The following is a 16,364-nucleotide window of genomic DNA, read 5'->3' on the forward strand; positions in this document are numbered from 1 at the left end:
AGGGGGTGGGGAGGGAGGGAAGGATGGTGACAAGCCAGGGAAGGGCAGATTAAAGGGAGGGAGGAGGGACATAGAGAGGAGGCGGGGGAGCCAAAACTGGCAACCCTGCCCCAACTGCCAAAGTCCTATTTTGTCATTGGGTGGCTGTGACAGAGAGAAGGAGCCAAGAGAGAAATAACACAGAGAGAGAGAGAGAGACTATGATTGGATGCCAATGATAGAGTAAAAGACTAAAGCAGCTTGTGAATTTTCTTAGTTGTCACGGGCCCTTGGGGGTCGATCAAGTGGCACCGCTGACTCAAAGAGGAAAGGACAGAAGACACATGCGCCGAAGAATCACCAAAACAACAAAACATACACAAGTGACAAGAAGTAACTAAGGACAACAAGGCTTTTATAAGTAACAGCACAAGAGAAACAGAGAGTGAGGGGCACGCAGGGTGAGCTCTTCATCCAGAGGGGAGACGATCTTCAGTGTTGCTTCCACACGGCAGAGAAAGCGGATCACCCGAATCCATCAGTCCATCATCCATCCATCAGTCCAGCCAGTGAGGAAGGGGCAGAGAGATGAAGAGACCTCATGACTACAGCTCCCCAGACTCGGACACAGACGAGTTTATTGACGTGGGACAAGAAGACGGCTACTGGTGAGCATCAGACAACCGCTCCTGAGATTATAGCACATGGCCTCCAAACACACTTTAAAGGAAAATGACACGGCATCCAGTTGTAATTAGTAGCTCAAGACAAATTAGCTCCAAACATATTTGGCAGTAAACTGTGGGTTTTCCAAGCATTTTGACATGGAGATGAAAGTTGAAAGACTGCAGGAAAAGTCAGTTTTAAGTCTCAGTAGCTGATGTAAATTATAGAGCAATAATGCAACGCCAGTGACACTTCTTAAAAAAGTTTTTTTTTTTTTTTTTTTTTGCATTCAGAAAAAAGGCTTTTATTGACTTTTTTAAATGCTTGACAAATTGTTTAAGTCACTGAACATCAGCAGAGCAAGTGTTAACACACCTCCCAGTAAACCTGAGCTGTCAGTTTAAAGTGTAACTTTTGTCTCAGACCTATGGCAGCAAATCTCTTATATATAGAAATATATATTCATTATATTTTCTCTCTGTATAAAACACTGTCATGGTTGCCCTTCTTACATGTGAATATGGGTTCTTAATAGTCACTGCATGCATGTCATGCATTACAATAAAAAATAATGTAAGGCCTGTCATGTCTGAGACAGTGGCTGAAATTATTAACCCTTTATTCTTTGTAAATAAATGCATTTTATATAGATTGCTTGTGACCAAATACACAAGTTTGTGACAACACAAGTCTTAATCAAATACTTATTATTAAATATTCATTAATAAAGCAAATTATTGTGATGTATCAATATCAACTTGTTCATTGTCCCATGTAACATAGAAAAAAATGATGGATAATGCTGGAACGTTTGGGGCACACAATTTATGAGTGGTTACAGTGAAATAATTGTATTATACTCCCACTCTTCAATGTAATCATATAGTAAAATAAAGTACAAGCTTTTTTAATTATATGAGAGACATAATTCACTGTCAGAAATACAGTGATTACATTTCATGTCAAAAGCCATAATTTTTCTTTTCAGTTGTATATGATTTAATCACTGTGGGAAACTTTTACAGACTCAGACTTAATATATCCTCTGACATTTTGTTAAATCAGGTTGAAATTCATTTGATTCATATAGTTAACTACAATTGTATGCATATAGTTATATTAATATAACGAATAATAATATATTTAGTTATATAAATAATATGCAGATAAAATTAAGTAGTAATAACTAAAACAAGTTTAATTTAAAAGAAAAAAAAATCCTTTAATGCCACGGTGTATTACTGCAGCCCATTACTTCATTCAGTGTTGTGGAAAATGTCATAAGTAAAAGTATATTAAGCAGTAAAATGACTCTTAACACTGCACACACTCTTTACAAGTGACTATACCATTTTATGTTTTGGGGGAATTTGTCAAGCTCCTTGGCTGACATTAAGGAAATGTGAATTAAATGAAATAATAATTGGAGCTTATTTGTAACATGTGCATCTACAGTATACAAAAACACATTCACAGCAACGCTGGTTACATCACAAGCACTCAGCAAGCCAGTAACACTTAAGACAGTTTGGATTAATCAAATTGCTGTGTGACATGCAAACAGAAGACAGTGCCGCCTTTTCAAGTCAGCCCCATCAAACATAAATCTAAACAAAAACACACAGCTAAATTGGCAGCCTTCATGTTAAAATCTAATAGAAATGCAATAAGTCTCTGCTGGGGCAGTTTGAAGGGAACTCCAAAGCTGTCAGGCTCTTTCAGGCCTGTAAGATGAGAGTTCACAAACAAACACAATCCACATTGAGTGACTGTACTCTGAGGAGCGCAGATCCCATGCTGCATGTTGGAGCCCCATGCGAGCGAAAGCATCGCCGCAGGGCTATATAATCATCTTTCTAAAAGTGCTTTCGCTCAGATGGAAAGGAGAACAGCATGTCATTTCACTGAGACTAATGTCCAGAAACGCATTAAACCAAAAACAATCTCCTCTTCCCTCCTCTCCCGGGCACTCCTATGCCTTTCTGTGCCCAAAAAACTAATTCGATTGAAGGGAGCTTATGTGCCATCCTGCCTCTGTGTCATATTAGGGAGGGTAATAATAACAATATGCAGGAGAATCAAAGTTACCATGTTTCTCTCTTTGCCAATACCATCTCCCTCTGTCTTTCTCTCTCTCTATATCCATGGTACAGCCCAGTCACCGGGTCCATGTCCCCTGGCAGCGCCTCACAGATTCTGGCCCGAAAGAAGAGAAGAGGGGTGAGTGGATAATAGTCTTGGGTCTTAACTTAATAGTCCTGTCTTTTTGGTTGGCACCGACTGTCATTCTGCTCTTCTTGTTGTGTAGATCATAGAGAAGAGGCGTAGGGACCGGATCAACCACAGCCTGTCAGAGCTGAGGAGACTGGTGCCCAGTGCTTTTGAGAAACAGGTAACTGCTCATGAATGAAGATTTAAAAGGATTGTTTTATAGTTTTACAATAAAGCAATAAAACAGCTCTCTAAATCCTGACTTTATTGAGTAAAACATTGATCATTTTCTTCTCAGGGTTCATCTAAATTGGAGAAGGCAGAGATTCTGCAAATGACTGTGGACCACCTCAAACTCCTGCATGCCATGGGGGGAAAAGGTGAGAATTTTAAGTTAACTTTTTCTGCTCTTCATGAATTTTTTAAAGAAGATGAAGCTCTTGAAATGATGCTGGGAAAAAACCCATTAAATAACACATAGCAGACAAATAGAACTATTCACTGTCGTCTTATTTTGGACAAGGCAAATAACACACAGCATATTTGTCATGTCAAGCTGCATTCCATCACTATTATTCAGTGCATGACTAAACTCTTTTTCTCTCTCAGGTTACTTTGATGCGAGAGCTCTGGCAGTCGACTACAGGACTCTGGGTTTCAGGGAGTGTGTTGGGGAGGTGGTGCGGTACCTCAGCTCCCTTGAGGGGGAGTCTCCGGACCCTATAGGAGCCCGTCTTGTCTCCCACCTCTCCCATTGCGCAAGTGAGCTAGACCCTCTCCTCCTACAGTCAGCACCGGCCTCCACCTTGCCCTTCCCTCCTTGGCCGTGGGCGTCCTTCCCTCAGATCTCCCCCACCTCGCCAGCCTCCTCCTCATCCCCTTTCCCCAGTGGGCGAAGGGATCTAGCCCTGCTGGGGAGCTACCCGTCACCTGCCTCCCTCCGCCTCGCGCCCCTGGCCGGCTGCCAGCAGGGGGTACCACCGCTTCTCGCACCTACGGCTCTGGCCACCGTCCACAGGGTGCCCTCCCTGGCGGCATCCCCAGTCTTGGCCCCCTCCAGACCGACCCAGCCGTCCCCTCACAGTGCCTCCAGGGCTTCACCTCTTCCTCTCCCCACCCCTTCCTCTTCTTCCCCTTCTACTTCCGCCTCCTCTTCCACTTCATCATCCTCTGCCCCGCAACAAATCTCTTTCAGGCCCTTTGCACCTCTGGGGTCTCCCACAGCCCAGCGCAGGGGCTTGAGCGGATCAGCCAAGTCAGCCCAGGGATGGGGGACTGAGATCGGAGCTTTTTGAGGGTCAACTCCGGTTTTGTTTTCCAAACAAACTCTGTACAGTGGACATGGAGCTCCCATGCACACCATGTAGCAAATATGAAACCTTTGGAGAAAGAAATATTGAACATTTGATGATTGTCTCTTATTTTGAGAGACTCTAAAAGCCATATCCAACTATGGGTGAGGTTTCAGATAATCACAAACAATAATGTATAAAGAAAGAATGAAGAATAGTGCGGGGGAATGTGAAGGAATGGAACATTTGAATAAATTCATGTTCATGATCTTGCTTGACAAATACACACATAGAAGAGTGTCCAACAGAGCCATATATAAATATATATATATCTTGCTCAACAGAGAGTGACGTTGAGTTTTTACTGATCTTTTAACTGTGATGTTTGTTTTACTTTCCAAATCATTTATACATTTGATTACATTTTCCAGTTCTGTCTGATTGACAAAGAATGTTTTGAAAACATCTCTATAAAGACTAAGTGCCTTTACCTTTGGTCATGTTTTTACTGCGTGTGTTTCCTGACTGTATAACCAAATGCAAACATGTTATTGCAGCTATAAATGATCTGCTATCAATAATGGCAAAGGAATGGCTGAAAACGACTTGTTACCCACTTATCCATATTAGCCTTGTCTGCAAACACTGCTTGCATGTTCCCCAGCCGTAACCCCCTCGGTATCTGAGTTGTCTCCAGTGATGGCTGATGGGAGCTGTGGTCTTGTGGCTGCAGAGGATAAACATGGTGGGAGCTGGTGATGTTTTTGGGATGCCGCGGCGAAGCAAACAGACCCATCACTTTGCCCTCTAATTGGCAGTCCCCTGTAATTAACTTTACCCTTATATCAGTCTATGTATCTTCCTCTCCTCTGCTGTCTCTCTACCATTCTTTCTCTCCAATCTTGTGGTACACCAGTGGATATCTTCTCTCCCTGTTTGTCTGCGCCACTGTCTCCTCAACAATGGACAGACAGTAAGGGAGAAAGCAAGAGGGAGGGATGGAGAGAGACTGTGAGACGGGAAAACAAAGAAAAAGATCTAAAGGGCTGTGGTTGAGTGACTGATTTGGTATAGACGTTCAATAACAGGGTGGGAGGGAGGCAGGAGACAGGGTTAAGGGGAGATGAGAAGGATTGTGGAGGTTTAAAAGGACAGGAAGAGAAATGGTGTGAATCACAGAGAGTCGGCCAGCATGTGCAGGGTGCACAAGAAACCCTGAACAATGATAGATGACAGTTGCAACGGGTTGTTTCTCAAGAAGATCAGCATAATTGTGCCGTGCTTCACCAAAAACGGCTCCATGGGGATGAGAGAGCAGAGAAGAGCCTTGTGTGTGTTTACTGCTGGAGAACGCTTTGATCTACTTCAGGATGCAATGTCTGTGGTCTGCGGTCCAAAAATGTGTGTGTTCCGCAAAGTGCATATTGTTTATTTGAGTGAGTGTGCTAGTGTGTGCTTAAGCCAATCTCATGTGCTGGCTGCCCCCCTGTGCGTGTGTGTGTGTGTGTGTTTGTCTGTGCCTTGCTGAATGTTTTGTTTATGTGGTGTTGTGTGCACACACATCTTCGTGTGTGTGTGTGTGTGTGCGTGTGCATGTGTGTGTGTGTGTGTAATGTGAGTCTTCAGGGCTGGCGTCAGGACTGAACCACAGTGGCGGCGTGGCTCTCGTGCGAGGCCGGCCGGTGGTCGGACGGACGGTATGGTGGTGGAATGTTTGTGGAGGGTGCATGCGCGCGCACACACAGGCACACAGACAAAACACAAACATAGACACACACACAAGGCTGGCTGGCACTATTCTAGCCTCTGAGTGGAGGAGCCAGAGTCACCACCACAGCTTCCAGGAAGGACAACCACAGTCACACTGCACTGGGTTTCCCACGGGGGAGGGGAGGCTGAAGGCAGCAGAGAGGAAGGAGAGAAGGAACGACAGAGAAAGAAGGAGGGAAGTGTGTGTGTGTTCGTGAGTGTGTATTTGAGGCAAGGGGAGGGTTCAACATGCAAGGAGGAGGGCAGAAGTGAGAGAAAAAAGTGAAATATGGAAGTGAGAGAAAATTTCTCCTCTTCTTTAAGGTGTAAATACACTCAATCATGCAGATGCATCACTAGTAAATCAATGGCTGGATTTTATCCATGCAATTTATGTCTTGAAAAAATGACAATATAATTTAAAATGCGATGTTGGTTACTTGCATTTTACGAAACCCCCACTGAGATTTAGCCTGTTTAGTGTGAACATAGTCATTAATCTTAACCTGTACTAGCAGCAAAGCCAGTCTTGTGTTAAGTCTTCTGTTAAGTTTAGCTCTACTGATCTATTCATTATATATGTGTGTGTGTGTGTGTGTGTGTGTGTGTGTGTGTGTGTGTGTGTGTGTGTGTGTGTGTGTGCGTGTGTATTTGACTGTTATGGCCTTAGTGTTACGGGATTGAATTGACATTTGTGGTCTTTGGTCAAAGAAACCAAATAAGAATCATGAACTGAAGACAGTAAAAGCAGCGTTAGTTTTTTTGACTTTAGCAACCTCTGCTGTCAAGTCTACACAAGTGCAGGAATCAAGGTAGAACTGCAGGGACAAAGATGTTTCCTCAATCAAAATATATCATTTATTTGGATTAGGCATGGTGATGGCACGCATGAGATAGTAGAAATGCTGATAGAAGTTCATTAATATAGAATTAAAGAAAATATGTATAAGAATACGATTGTGGTGCAAGCGGAGGTAGAACTCAGAACTGTTTGGCAATAACTGGAACCAGAATTAATGACTGAATTCACAAAGCAGTTGTTCAGGGAGAAGCCAGACACAGTATTGGCATATTTGTCAACTCCTGGAGGAGCAGGCATGGTGATGGCACGCTTGAAATAGCAGAGGCGCCTTGAACAAAAAATCATCAACAACAGCATAATCAATCGTGTTTGTGTGCTTGTTTACATACATTCTTATGGTATACTGTACCTCCAAATTTCACCAGCGACGCTGTTAGTGATGTAGGTGTGGAACTGGCAGTTAGGATCATCATTGCAGTCTCATCTCCAAAGCAAAGCTCACAGTGGGCTTGAGGTGTTTTTGGATCTTTGTGGCTATGAAGCTGCAGGCCACCAAGGAAGCTTTAACATCCTTTATCAGTCCCTCTCTAGTCATCCTTGTGTTAGGTAGAGCGTCTCTCAGTGTCAATTTTAGTGGTTCCTAGTTCACTTTCACTTCTTACTTTGGGTCCTCAAGGCATTTGAGGCTTTGAAGACTCTGCTTTTGGAGTATTTCTCTGCCTCTTTTTGCAATAACAAGTGGATGTGCTCCACCGTCTCATTTACAAAGGCATTCTGCTGTAAAATAAGTTCTCCCATGGCATTGTATTTTTTAACAGTGGAAACCCTTTATCGCTGGTAAAATAAGAGTCCCGCACTATTGTATGACACAGACAGAGCGTCAGCAGTTGTTGCTGGTCCAGCTGTGCACCAATGGAGCTCCTCAGTGGGCTGAGCCACAGCATTGGCTGGACAAGCAGATCCTCCACCAGCTCACTGCTGACAGTGACTGTAGCAGGGAGAGGGAGCTGGGAAGTAGCATCTTTGAGAGAGGGGCTGTGAACCAGCACTTGTGATGGCACAGTACATGTCTGGGCCTCAGCTCTAACCAGGTCCATGATCTCAACAAAGAAATCCACAAACTTTACAGTTCTTTGGAGCAGTTGGTTATTAAGATTAAGAACAGCAGAACTGGTAATATTCGCTTAATGCAGCAGTAGACAACAAGGTAAAAACTGTCAGAATCAGACAATGGAGATGTAGTGAATACTCAGAGTGATCTGTGTAAACTGACTGGATATGAACCAGTTGGACCAGAAACTGAAGATTCTAGATTGATTGTGTACTAATCAGCATGATGTGACATCACCATCACATTCTAATTTATTACCGCATTCTATTCTATTTTCTGTTGGTCAGAACTGGTTGATTGACAGGCTGTGAAAGTCACCTGACCACCTTCATTTATAATAATAATCATTCATCTCAAAGGCACAATCCATAGTCCTAATACAAATAAAAGCTGCTTCATCACTAAAATTCAAAACACAAGATCTGAATTTGCTATCAACTGATTGACAGGTTGTTGTTTTTTTAAAAATTAAAAAGCAGAAATATATTTTCAGTCATGATTAGTTGAGATCTACATTCAATTATATACAAACAAAGTTGTTCTTGCAAATCAATGTCTTTGATTCCTACTACATTAAAATTAGTGCAGACATTGCATTTTGTGATTTCAATTCATTCAAAAGGCATCACATTTCTTCATGATACTGTCAATATTTCAATATTAAATTGTCAATAAATACTACCATCTTTGCAACAATTAATACCAATAATTACTATTATTACAGTTTGACTTAAAATCACTGACCTGACAAATCATTTAGTGGTGTGTAAGGAGACCAAAGTTAAGAAGATCATTTTATCATCTCTGTCACCTCAGCAGTCCATAATGTCATAATTAGCATTATCCTAATTATGTAACAGGTATATCGTATTCAAGTTTCTCTTGTTTTCATCAAGTTCACCAAATGAGCAAAAGGCAAAATTCAGTTTAACTGAACTTTCAATAAACCTTAATGTATCAGAATTAATTTAACAGTAATGCATTTGCATATAAGCATTAAAGACTGCTGTCTTCTGTTTTTACAGTTTTTTGGTTAAAATGTAAATCAATTTGATTGAATCAAATAGAACGGATCACAAACACAAAAGCATAAACAATACCTGAATGAGTGTTTGAATAAGTGATTAATTATTTCATTAATAGTGAGCATTTTCAGAACCATGACACATAGAGACTACTATTATAACTCTCTCTACCAAGGCATCTGTCAGGCTACCATTTCTCGTTTACAACTAAACTAAAAAGGGAGTATGATTATTCCATGGCTTGAGTCTTTAACATGCTTTTATTGAGGGAAGTACGTTCTGCTAACCATTTTGTTTAGCCACTATTGGGAGCTATACTTCTATCAGCTGTTTTGCCAGCGACATGGTGTCTGAGTTTAGTCTTTTATCTAATTTCTGTTTATTAGATTCATTCATACATGTTAACACCCCGTTTCGTCAACCTTAAGGAGTTCTAAGGTGGATGTCTTGCCAACGCTAATTCATTCAATCCAGATTAATTATTTCATTAATAGTGGGCATTTTCAGAACCATGACACATAGAGACTACTATTATAACTCTCTCTACCAAGGCATCTGTCAGGCTACCATTTCTCGTTTACAACTAATCCAAAATGCTGCTGCCTCGTTATTAACAAGGTCCAAGAAAAGAGATCACATCATCCCTATCCTTGTATTCTTACACTGGCTCCCCATTAATTTCAGGATGAACATCAAAATTCTTCTAATTGTTTATAAAACTCTCCATAGTCTTAACCCTGTATATATCTCAGAACTTCTCACCCCTTACAGCACCACTAGACCCCTCAGATCCTCCCACCATGGCATGTTGGTTGTGCCCAGTTCATGGAAAAAAAGGGCTTGACAGGGCTTTTTCTGTAGCGGCTCCTCATCTCTGGAATAGCCTGCCGGAGGTCATTAGACAGGCTGAATCTGTTGATGTTTTTAAGATGCACCTTTGGACCTACTTTTATTCTGTGGCTTTCAATTGTGTTTAATCTGATTTCTCTGGTTTTAATTTGTGTTGAAACTTGTTTCTATTTTAATCTTGTTCTATTTTCACAACATCTGTTTTGCACATATATGTCCTTATGCTTGTATGTGTATACATATTTCTGTCTTTGTGAAGCACTTTGGTGCAAAACTGGTTTGTTTTTTAAGTGCTATACAAATAAAATAAACTTGAAATTAGAAATGTCAAAGACTCCACTGTCCCTGTTACATGCTGGGTATCTTGACTGCTCCTTATATTCTGCTTTGTTGCATCTGGTTCAGCTGACCTTAGACCACTCTGTGATCTGACAGTGTGAGGGCTCCCTCTCCTGGCCAATCTGCTGCTCTGTGTCTTCTGTCTGTCTAAATATTTGTACTGCATGTACACACTGATGCGTTGCCTTGTGTCACCTCGTGTCTTATATTATGTTGTACTTAAACACACCACAAAGACTGGAGATTATATCCAAATTTTCTTTCTTTTCTTTGAGATACCTTCCTCCCAAAGCCAGCTATGAGTATGTGTTCAAGTTATTGTAAGTTGTAGACAATTCATGCTGTGCAGGCAAACTACTCTGAAGAATTAAGTAAATACAGTTACAATTCAATGAGACAAACAGAGATATCAACGGCAAAGTCACAAGCAAGCTGCTGTATGTTCATCTACAAAATTATATGCCTCTTGCTGATTGTGACAGCCCTCTGGCTTTGCCATGGCCCTTAGGTTTATCTTGACCTGGGTTCCTGTGTTTGTGTGTTTCTCCCTTCAGGTCCAGGTAGGTGGAGACTGTATTAATGCAACTTGGTGCACCTGACCAGTCCATCCAGAATGCATTTAGGATCGGCCTTCCCCATTCCTTGTTCTCTCACTTCATGGCTGGCTCTCTCCCTTGCACCATGTTTTCTCTTGTTTGGTTGTGTTGCACTTCTTTAGTTTAGGCCATACAACACTACACATTCACACATCCACTCACCAACACTACTGATCTACTGATTGACCATTCCCCACATTAGATTCATATTTTGTTGCAACGTCTTAAAAACTAAATATAATTGCTTGATTTTATTTCTCTTTATTTTTCATGGCCTAAGAATCGGGTTGCAAGATATACGGTACAGTAATACAGCAAAAATATATATTATTGTTAGCTCAGCCATGTAATATGACAAACCAGAAATATGAGTAATTTACTAAAGCACTTAAAGAAATGTGGCTAATTTTTTCACAATTTTTTTCTTGCAACAAACAAAAACCAGTATACATAAATCATACTCAGTGACCCGTACCCTTCATGGATCATGACTATGTTGATCCATCAAGGGTACGGTACAGATGCTGGAGACAGGAACTCTTCCTGCAGAGCATAAATCCAAATGAGCAAATGTTCTTCATACTTCACTTCAAATTTGACTTTCTGGTGTTGGTTTACATGAGCTGGTGCCATTTTATGTAAAGGAACTTAACTAAAATGAAGGGATGATCAACCATTGACTGTCTACTGTTTGGTTTAGCTTCTGTTGACATACTGTATTTATTAACTCATTTTTTTTTACCATATTTACCATTTACCAAAAAATGACAGGAGAAAAATTTGCACAGTTTTTTAATTTGATTTATTTATTTTTGTGAAAGAATTGGCATCCAAAGTTCAGACTGCCACATTAATGTGGTAGTGGGCACGTCTGAAGGACACAGAGGGAAAGGTCAGAAATGTGTGTGTATATGAGGGTGCTTCCTCTTTTGGAAGCTGATGTAAAGAGGAGGAGCGAGAGAGGAAGGAGATTTATACAGTAATGTAATCATGCACACAGAATGCTTTGGTTGAATATTTTGTTGAAATTTTCATGTCTTCAACTGTAATTTTCCTTTTTTTTGAAAGTGTTTGTATATACAAGTTAAACAATCCCATAACAGTTCTTCAGGGAGAAGCCGGACACAACATTACTCAAATTGGTAACTTTGGGAGGAGCAGGTATGGTGATGACACGCTTGAGATAGCAGCGGCGCCTAGAACAAAAAAATCAACATATAAATACACCTGACTTCATATCATAAAACAGGGCTACGATAGCATCAGATTGATGATCAAGTTAAACGTTACATGATTTCTAGGTTTTGCTGGAATTGTTACAATTTTACCAAAAAATTGACAACATTTGTGTTTTGGGTCTTTTTGCTTTTGTTGGCCTACCAGTAATTACGGTCAAAGAAGCTCTCGTTGACATAAGTGTAGAACTGGCAGTTGGGATCCTCTGTGCATTTCCACTGGCACATGTCTGGGTCATCCATCAGCTCGTAGCTAATGTCAGACCCTCGAAAATCTATTCCTTCATAAGCGTCCCGCACCCAGCCTGTTAACAGAGAGGAACAGAATAGACTGTTGGCTAAACTACAGAAATGCTACACTAAAATCAAATAAAAAACATGAATAAACACTGATATGTGCTGAATGATTCCAGTATTTTCTTTGTTCTGTTAGATTACATTTAAATACAAAAAATTAGCCTACTCCTGATTTTATGAAGTCCCAGCACAATGCTTTATTTCTAACTCTACAATACCCCTAACCCTAACCCCCTAACCCTCTGGCGCTAGCTTCATAAAGCAAACCAGATTAAGATGCTACAGCCATGCTAGCAGCGCTCTGAGGCTGTACTTAGGCACAGTCTTGCTTTAAGTAAATTGTAATGTCAGCATGCTAACATGCTCACAATGGCAATACTAACATGCTGATTTTTAGCAAGTATGATGCTTACCATATTCACCATCTTAGTTTAGCATGTTAACATGCTATCAATTGCTAGTTAACACTAAACATAAAGTACAACAAGGGCTGATTGGAATGTTATTAGTTTTGCTTGTATATAATCCAAAGTATTGGACAAACTGAAAGATGAAAATTAAGGGATCACCAAGATTATTACAATTCATCCAGTGGGCAATGTCAAATGTCATGGTAATCCATCCAGTCGTTGTCAAGATATTTCACTCAAAGCCACAAATGTGAACCTCATAGTTACTGAGAGTCGATCCAAACAACCAGAATAGTTCACATGGTCTGTAATATGTGATGGTCTCCTGCATGTCTTTTCTCAATGTTTTCAATTGATTAGTGATACATACTGTTAACTTGCTGACAGAAGCGTGCTGGTAGCCCAGATGTTACTCCCTCTTTACTTATGGTCACCATTTCATTGGGGTTGTTCTTCAGATAACATTTGTAGTCATTACTGCAAGAATAATGAAAATTAAATCTTCAACACAAGTATGTCTACATTTTGAGATAACAGAAAGAACAGATAACGACATTACAAATGTTGCCTATTTGATACACGAATCATATAAATATTTGTTTGACTTGACTGAGACAGTAACGTTGTACCCTTTAAAACTGCTGGCAAACACACACTACCTGGTGTAAGAGAAGTAGGTGCAGAGTGGATGAGCAGAGCACAATGTCTGACAGTGTTCAGGTGAGGCAGCGGGCAGCGTCTCGATGTTGTTTCCTTTGATATCAGTTCTTGGAAAGAGCTTGCCCTGACACACTGTACAAAACACAGGTCAAACAATGAGAGAGCATGCATGACAACCTGCAGGATGCTTTCCTAATGCTATGATCTTTGCTGTTTGTGTACCTGTGTCAAAGGACTGAATTATTTCTGCTTCGTGGGGGAACCCAGATACTACACCAGCCTTTCTTTCTATAGTAGGAATCCTTGGTATTGTCCAGCTGAATTTAAGGTGACACTTGTACCTAAAAACAGAACAAGAAATGACACCATCAGGGAACATCACTCCACAAGAGTTAAATCTTATACTACTCAGCATGTGAAAACAGTTGTACAATATCTACTTTGGCTCTGGCGGAGTGTCAGGTGTATGAAAACAACCCTGATGATGTCACAGCTATGTTGTTAGGGTTATTTCAGCTTGGGCTCAGTATTTCTTACAATATATATTCTGACCAAGGATCTTTGTTGCTCTCAGCTGTCAAATAAAGGCTTGCCGGAAAAAATATTAATGTCATTCATCCACATATATCTACCTTGGCACTCTTCCTCCTAACTCCTAACCACAAAAACCACAAATACTAAGTATGCTCATGAACCAGTACCTACAAAGCTACAGACTAATATGTCTAGTTTTTGAACTTGCAAGGTCAGCTAAGCTACGTTTAGTAGTTAAAGGCAAAATTTTTCAAGTCTGTTTTAAAACACAAGTCAAATGCCTATATGAACAGGTTTTGCTTGCTGTAATGATCCTTTCCTACAGTAATACACTTTCGATAGAAGTGATGGGGGACAAAATCCACAGCCCTCATTTTGTGCAAAAAATGTATTCAATAGTTTATAGTTACAGGATAGTTACAAAAAAGGGGAATTTCATGCTAAAAACACTGACTTTGGAAATTATCAGCTTTATCACCCAACTGAATTTCAGTGCAGGAGAAGCACACCTGTTTCCTCTTATGAGCCAATAAAAGACATTACTTAAGTAACAGCATTACCTCTGCCTCCAGAGCAGCCCTGCCTTCACAAAATGACAATACAATTTAAACTGCAATGTGATATTATGTGATTGAGTTTTACCTAATCCTCTCCGGTGTGAAGACTCCATTTACAAAAGTAAAGAACTGACAGCCAGGGTCTTGTGTGCAGGCTCTCTGACACTCCTCATAGTCACTTGTGAACAAGGATCGGTAGTCTGCCCCTAGGAAGTCCACGTTCTGGTACACCTGAGGAAGACAAGGTTCTGGCAGACAGATGGACCAGCAGACAGACAGAAAGAGTTAAAGAGAGTTTCACCACATATCACTAATTAACTAGTGACTAACTAACTAGTGAATAACTGTTAAATGGTTCAGTGGTTGTGTGCCTACTTGGGTCTGGGTAGCAGGGTTTGAGAGAAAAGCCAGAGGTGATACCCTGCTTTGAAGGCCGAGCTTTGGGCTGTCCAGAGGGAGTGGACTTGAGGAGACAGTAGAAATACCTGGTGGAGAGAGAGGCCGGTGTACTGAGGTTAAGCTTTATGGCAGCTGTGGTAAGACAACATTAGTGAGTTGTGACTCTAAGGTCACAAATTAAACTCACTTAAAGGGCAGAAAAAGCCTGAGCATGTCAGTATGCTCATATATCTGGATTCACCAGTAGAGCCACCGAACCCCCAACTGATCCAGTGGGATGCTCTAATAAACTTGTTGATCTGCGATGCATTATTGAATTTGACACAAATGAAGTCCAGCATTTTTCATTAAGAGTTTGGCACACTGAAACTCAAAATAGCGCCAAAGTGGTCAAAAAATACTATAAAAGCAAATACAACTGTTATATAATAATACTTAAAATATATACCTTGTAACAACTATGATTTTGTGGCTCAAATTTGACAAGTTTCAAGTTAGATTTTTAGTGTTTTGTTTTCTGAAATCAATTTAATCATCACCCATCACCCCTTGATATTTAATAAATGACTATTTCAGTGTCCATTGCTTGTTTTATACCTGTTATCTATGGTGGAGTCAGGCCGAACGAAGGCAAAGAAAAGACAACGGTGATGTTGGGTGCACAGGTGCTGACAATGCACAGCATCAGGAGAGCGGAGTACTTTTATCTCTGTTCCCAGGAAATTAATGTTCTCCAGAAGGTCCTTTCTACATTCTGAAGAAAAATGGACACAGCCAGACACATTTACATGTACATATAAACATACACTGATTGTACCAAATGACTAAGTGATAAATATGTAAAACAGTGTATGTATTACCTTGACTAAAGGAAAGACCACAGAGGTAGAGCAGACCCACGAAAATGAAAAGTGTTCCCATCTTCTCAGTTTTGAAGCTACTCAAGATTCTTCAAACACAGCTGCAATCAAAGGGATGTTTCTGACCCTATTGCAACTCACTCATTTATACTACTGCTCGATTTGCATGACTAGTTGTTGACATATTCAGCAATTGGCTGGCAGTAACCACTGCACAGCTGACTTGATGTGTAAATAACACAAATGCACACGCTACTGTAGCCCAGCAAGTGTCAATATTCATTACATGAGCATGAAGGAGAGCAGAGCATAACTGAAAATTCAGCAAACTTCATGTCCATCTTAAAGTAACATAAAGAAGCAAAAGACCAGTGCTTCTGTCAGTTGGTGTCTGCCAACCAACACAGATACTTAACTAACACCAACAACCAGCTTGATTTTAAAGCAGTTTATTTAATGGATGTGATCCACTGCTGATCACATACCCTTCCTACAAAAATGTTCAGATATCTCTCTTTTTCATTTGCCTTTAACCCACAGCTCAACTTAATTTATGCAAAACAAGCCAACATTCATTTTCTTAACACAACAGTGCAAATTTGTTTTCCAGTTACATTAAGAGTCCATTCTAAAATAGTCACAAGGCTTTATATGATCTATTTTCTTTCTTCTAGAATACACTTTATGCTTTGTGCTTGAACAAAACTAGTCAATAAAACTTTGCATTCCTTTTTTTATTTGTACATTCGTCACTACTGGAGAACTGCAGGTCCAAAAACTAGAGTGAAGCAAA

The 16,364-nt window shown here is 40.4% G+C and overlaps 2 protein-coding genes and 1 long non-coding RNA gene across 4 annotated transcripts; 1 reads left to right on the forward strand and 2 right to left on the reverse strand.

Moving 5' to 3' along the window:
* Positions 1-416: 416 nt before the first annotated feature.
* On the forward strand, positions 417-4,167 carry heyl (hes related family bHLH transcription factor with YRPW motif like). 2 transcript variants are annotated; one of them, XM_042434672.1, is made up of 5 exons: positions 417-647; positions 2,799-2,865; positions 2,954-3,037; positions 3,155-3,236; positions 3,466-4,167. In XM_042434672.1, the coding sequence occupies exons 1-5, from the start codon at positions 568-570 to the stop codon at positions 4,149-4,151; spliced, it is 999 nt and encodes a 332-aa protein (XP_042290606.1). In that variant the 5' UTR covers positions 417-567; the 3' UTR covers positions 4,152-4,167. The 2 variants fall into 2 exon arrangements, with proteins under 2 accessions (XP_042290606.1, XP_042290605.1); XM_042434671.1 differs by lacking the exon at positions 417-647 and having other exon boundaries at positions 2,636-2,865.
* On the reverse strand, positions 565-7,977 carry LOC121912522. Its single transcript, XR_006100078.1, has 3 exons — positions 7,109-7,977; positions 2,734-2,841; positions 565-699 (listed from the first exon to the last, which is right to left on the reverse strand). It is a non-coding gene; the product is annotated as an uncharacterized LOC121912522 (long non-coding RNA).
* Positions 7,978-10,884: 2,907 nt separating this feature from the next.
* Positions 10,885-15,632, reverse strand: LOC121913522 (coagulation factor XI-like). The gene is made up of 9 exons (XM_042436184.1): positions 15,572-15,632; positions 15,309-15,465; positions 14,688-14,797; positions 14,398-14,560; positions 13,444-13,562; positions 13,221-13,353; positions 12,932-13,038; positions 12,000-12,159; positions 10,885-11,815 (listed from the first exon to the last, which is right to left on the reverse strand). Exons 1-9 carry the CDS (start codon positions 15,630-15,632, stop codon positions 11,704-11,706), a joined length of 1,122 nt encoding a protein of 373 aa, XP_042292118.1. The 3' UTR covers positions 10,885-11,703.
* Between the last annotated feature and the right edge of the window lie 732 nt (positions 15,633-16,364).

This window comes from Thunnus maccoyii, chromosome 15 (genome assembly GCF_910596095.1).
Source record: "Thunnus maccoyii chromosome 15, fThuMac1.1, whole genome shotgun sequence".
NCBI lineage: Eukaryota > Metazoa > Chordata > Actinopteri > Scombriformes > Scombridae > Thunnus > Thunnus maccoyii.

Bases quoted from the DNA above. Each gene is read 5' to 3' on its own strand.
- heyl (XM_042434671.1), top strand. From the start codon at position 2,713: ATGCAGGAGAATCAAAGTTACCATGTTTCTCTCTTTGCCAATACCATC. The intron at 2,866-2,953 runs GTGAGTGGATAA...CTTGTTGTGTAG, and splicing joins CCCGAAAGAAGAGAAGAGGG to ATCATAGAGAAGAGGCGTAG. The intron at 3,237-3,465 runs GTGAGAATTTTA...TTTCTCTCTCAG, and splicing joins GCATGCCATGGGGGGAAAAG to GTTACTTTGATGCGAGAGCT.
- LOC121913522 (XM_042436184.1), bottom strand. From the start codon at position 15,632: ATGGGAACACTTTTCATTTTCGTGGGTCTGCTCTACCTCTGTGGTCTT. The intron at 14,798-15,308 runs GTATAAAACAAG...TCTCTCCACCAG, and splicing joins GACTCCACCATAGATAACAG to GTATTTCTACTGTCTCCTCA. The intron at 13,039-13,220 runs GTAGTGTGTGTT...TTATTCTTGCAG, and splicing joins ACCTACTTCTCTTACACCAG to TAATGACTACAAATGTTATC.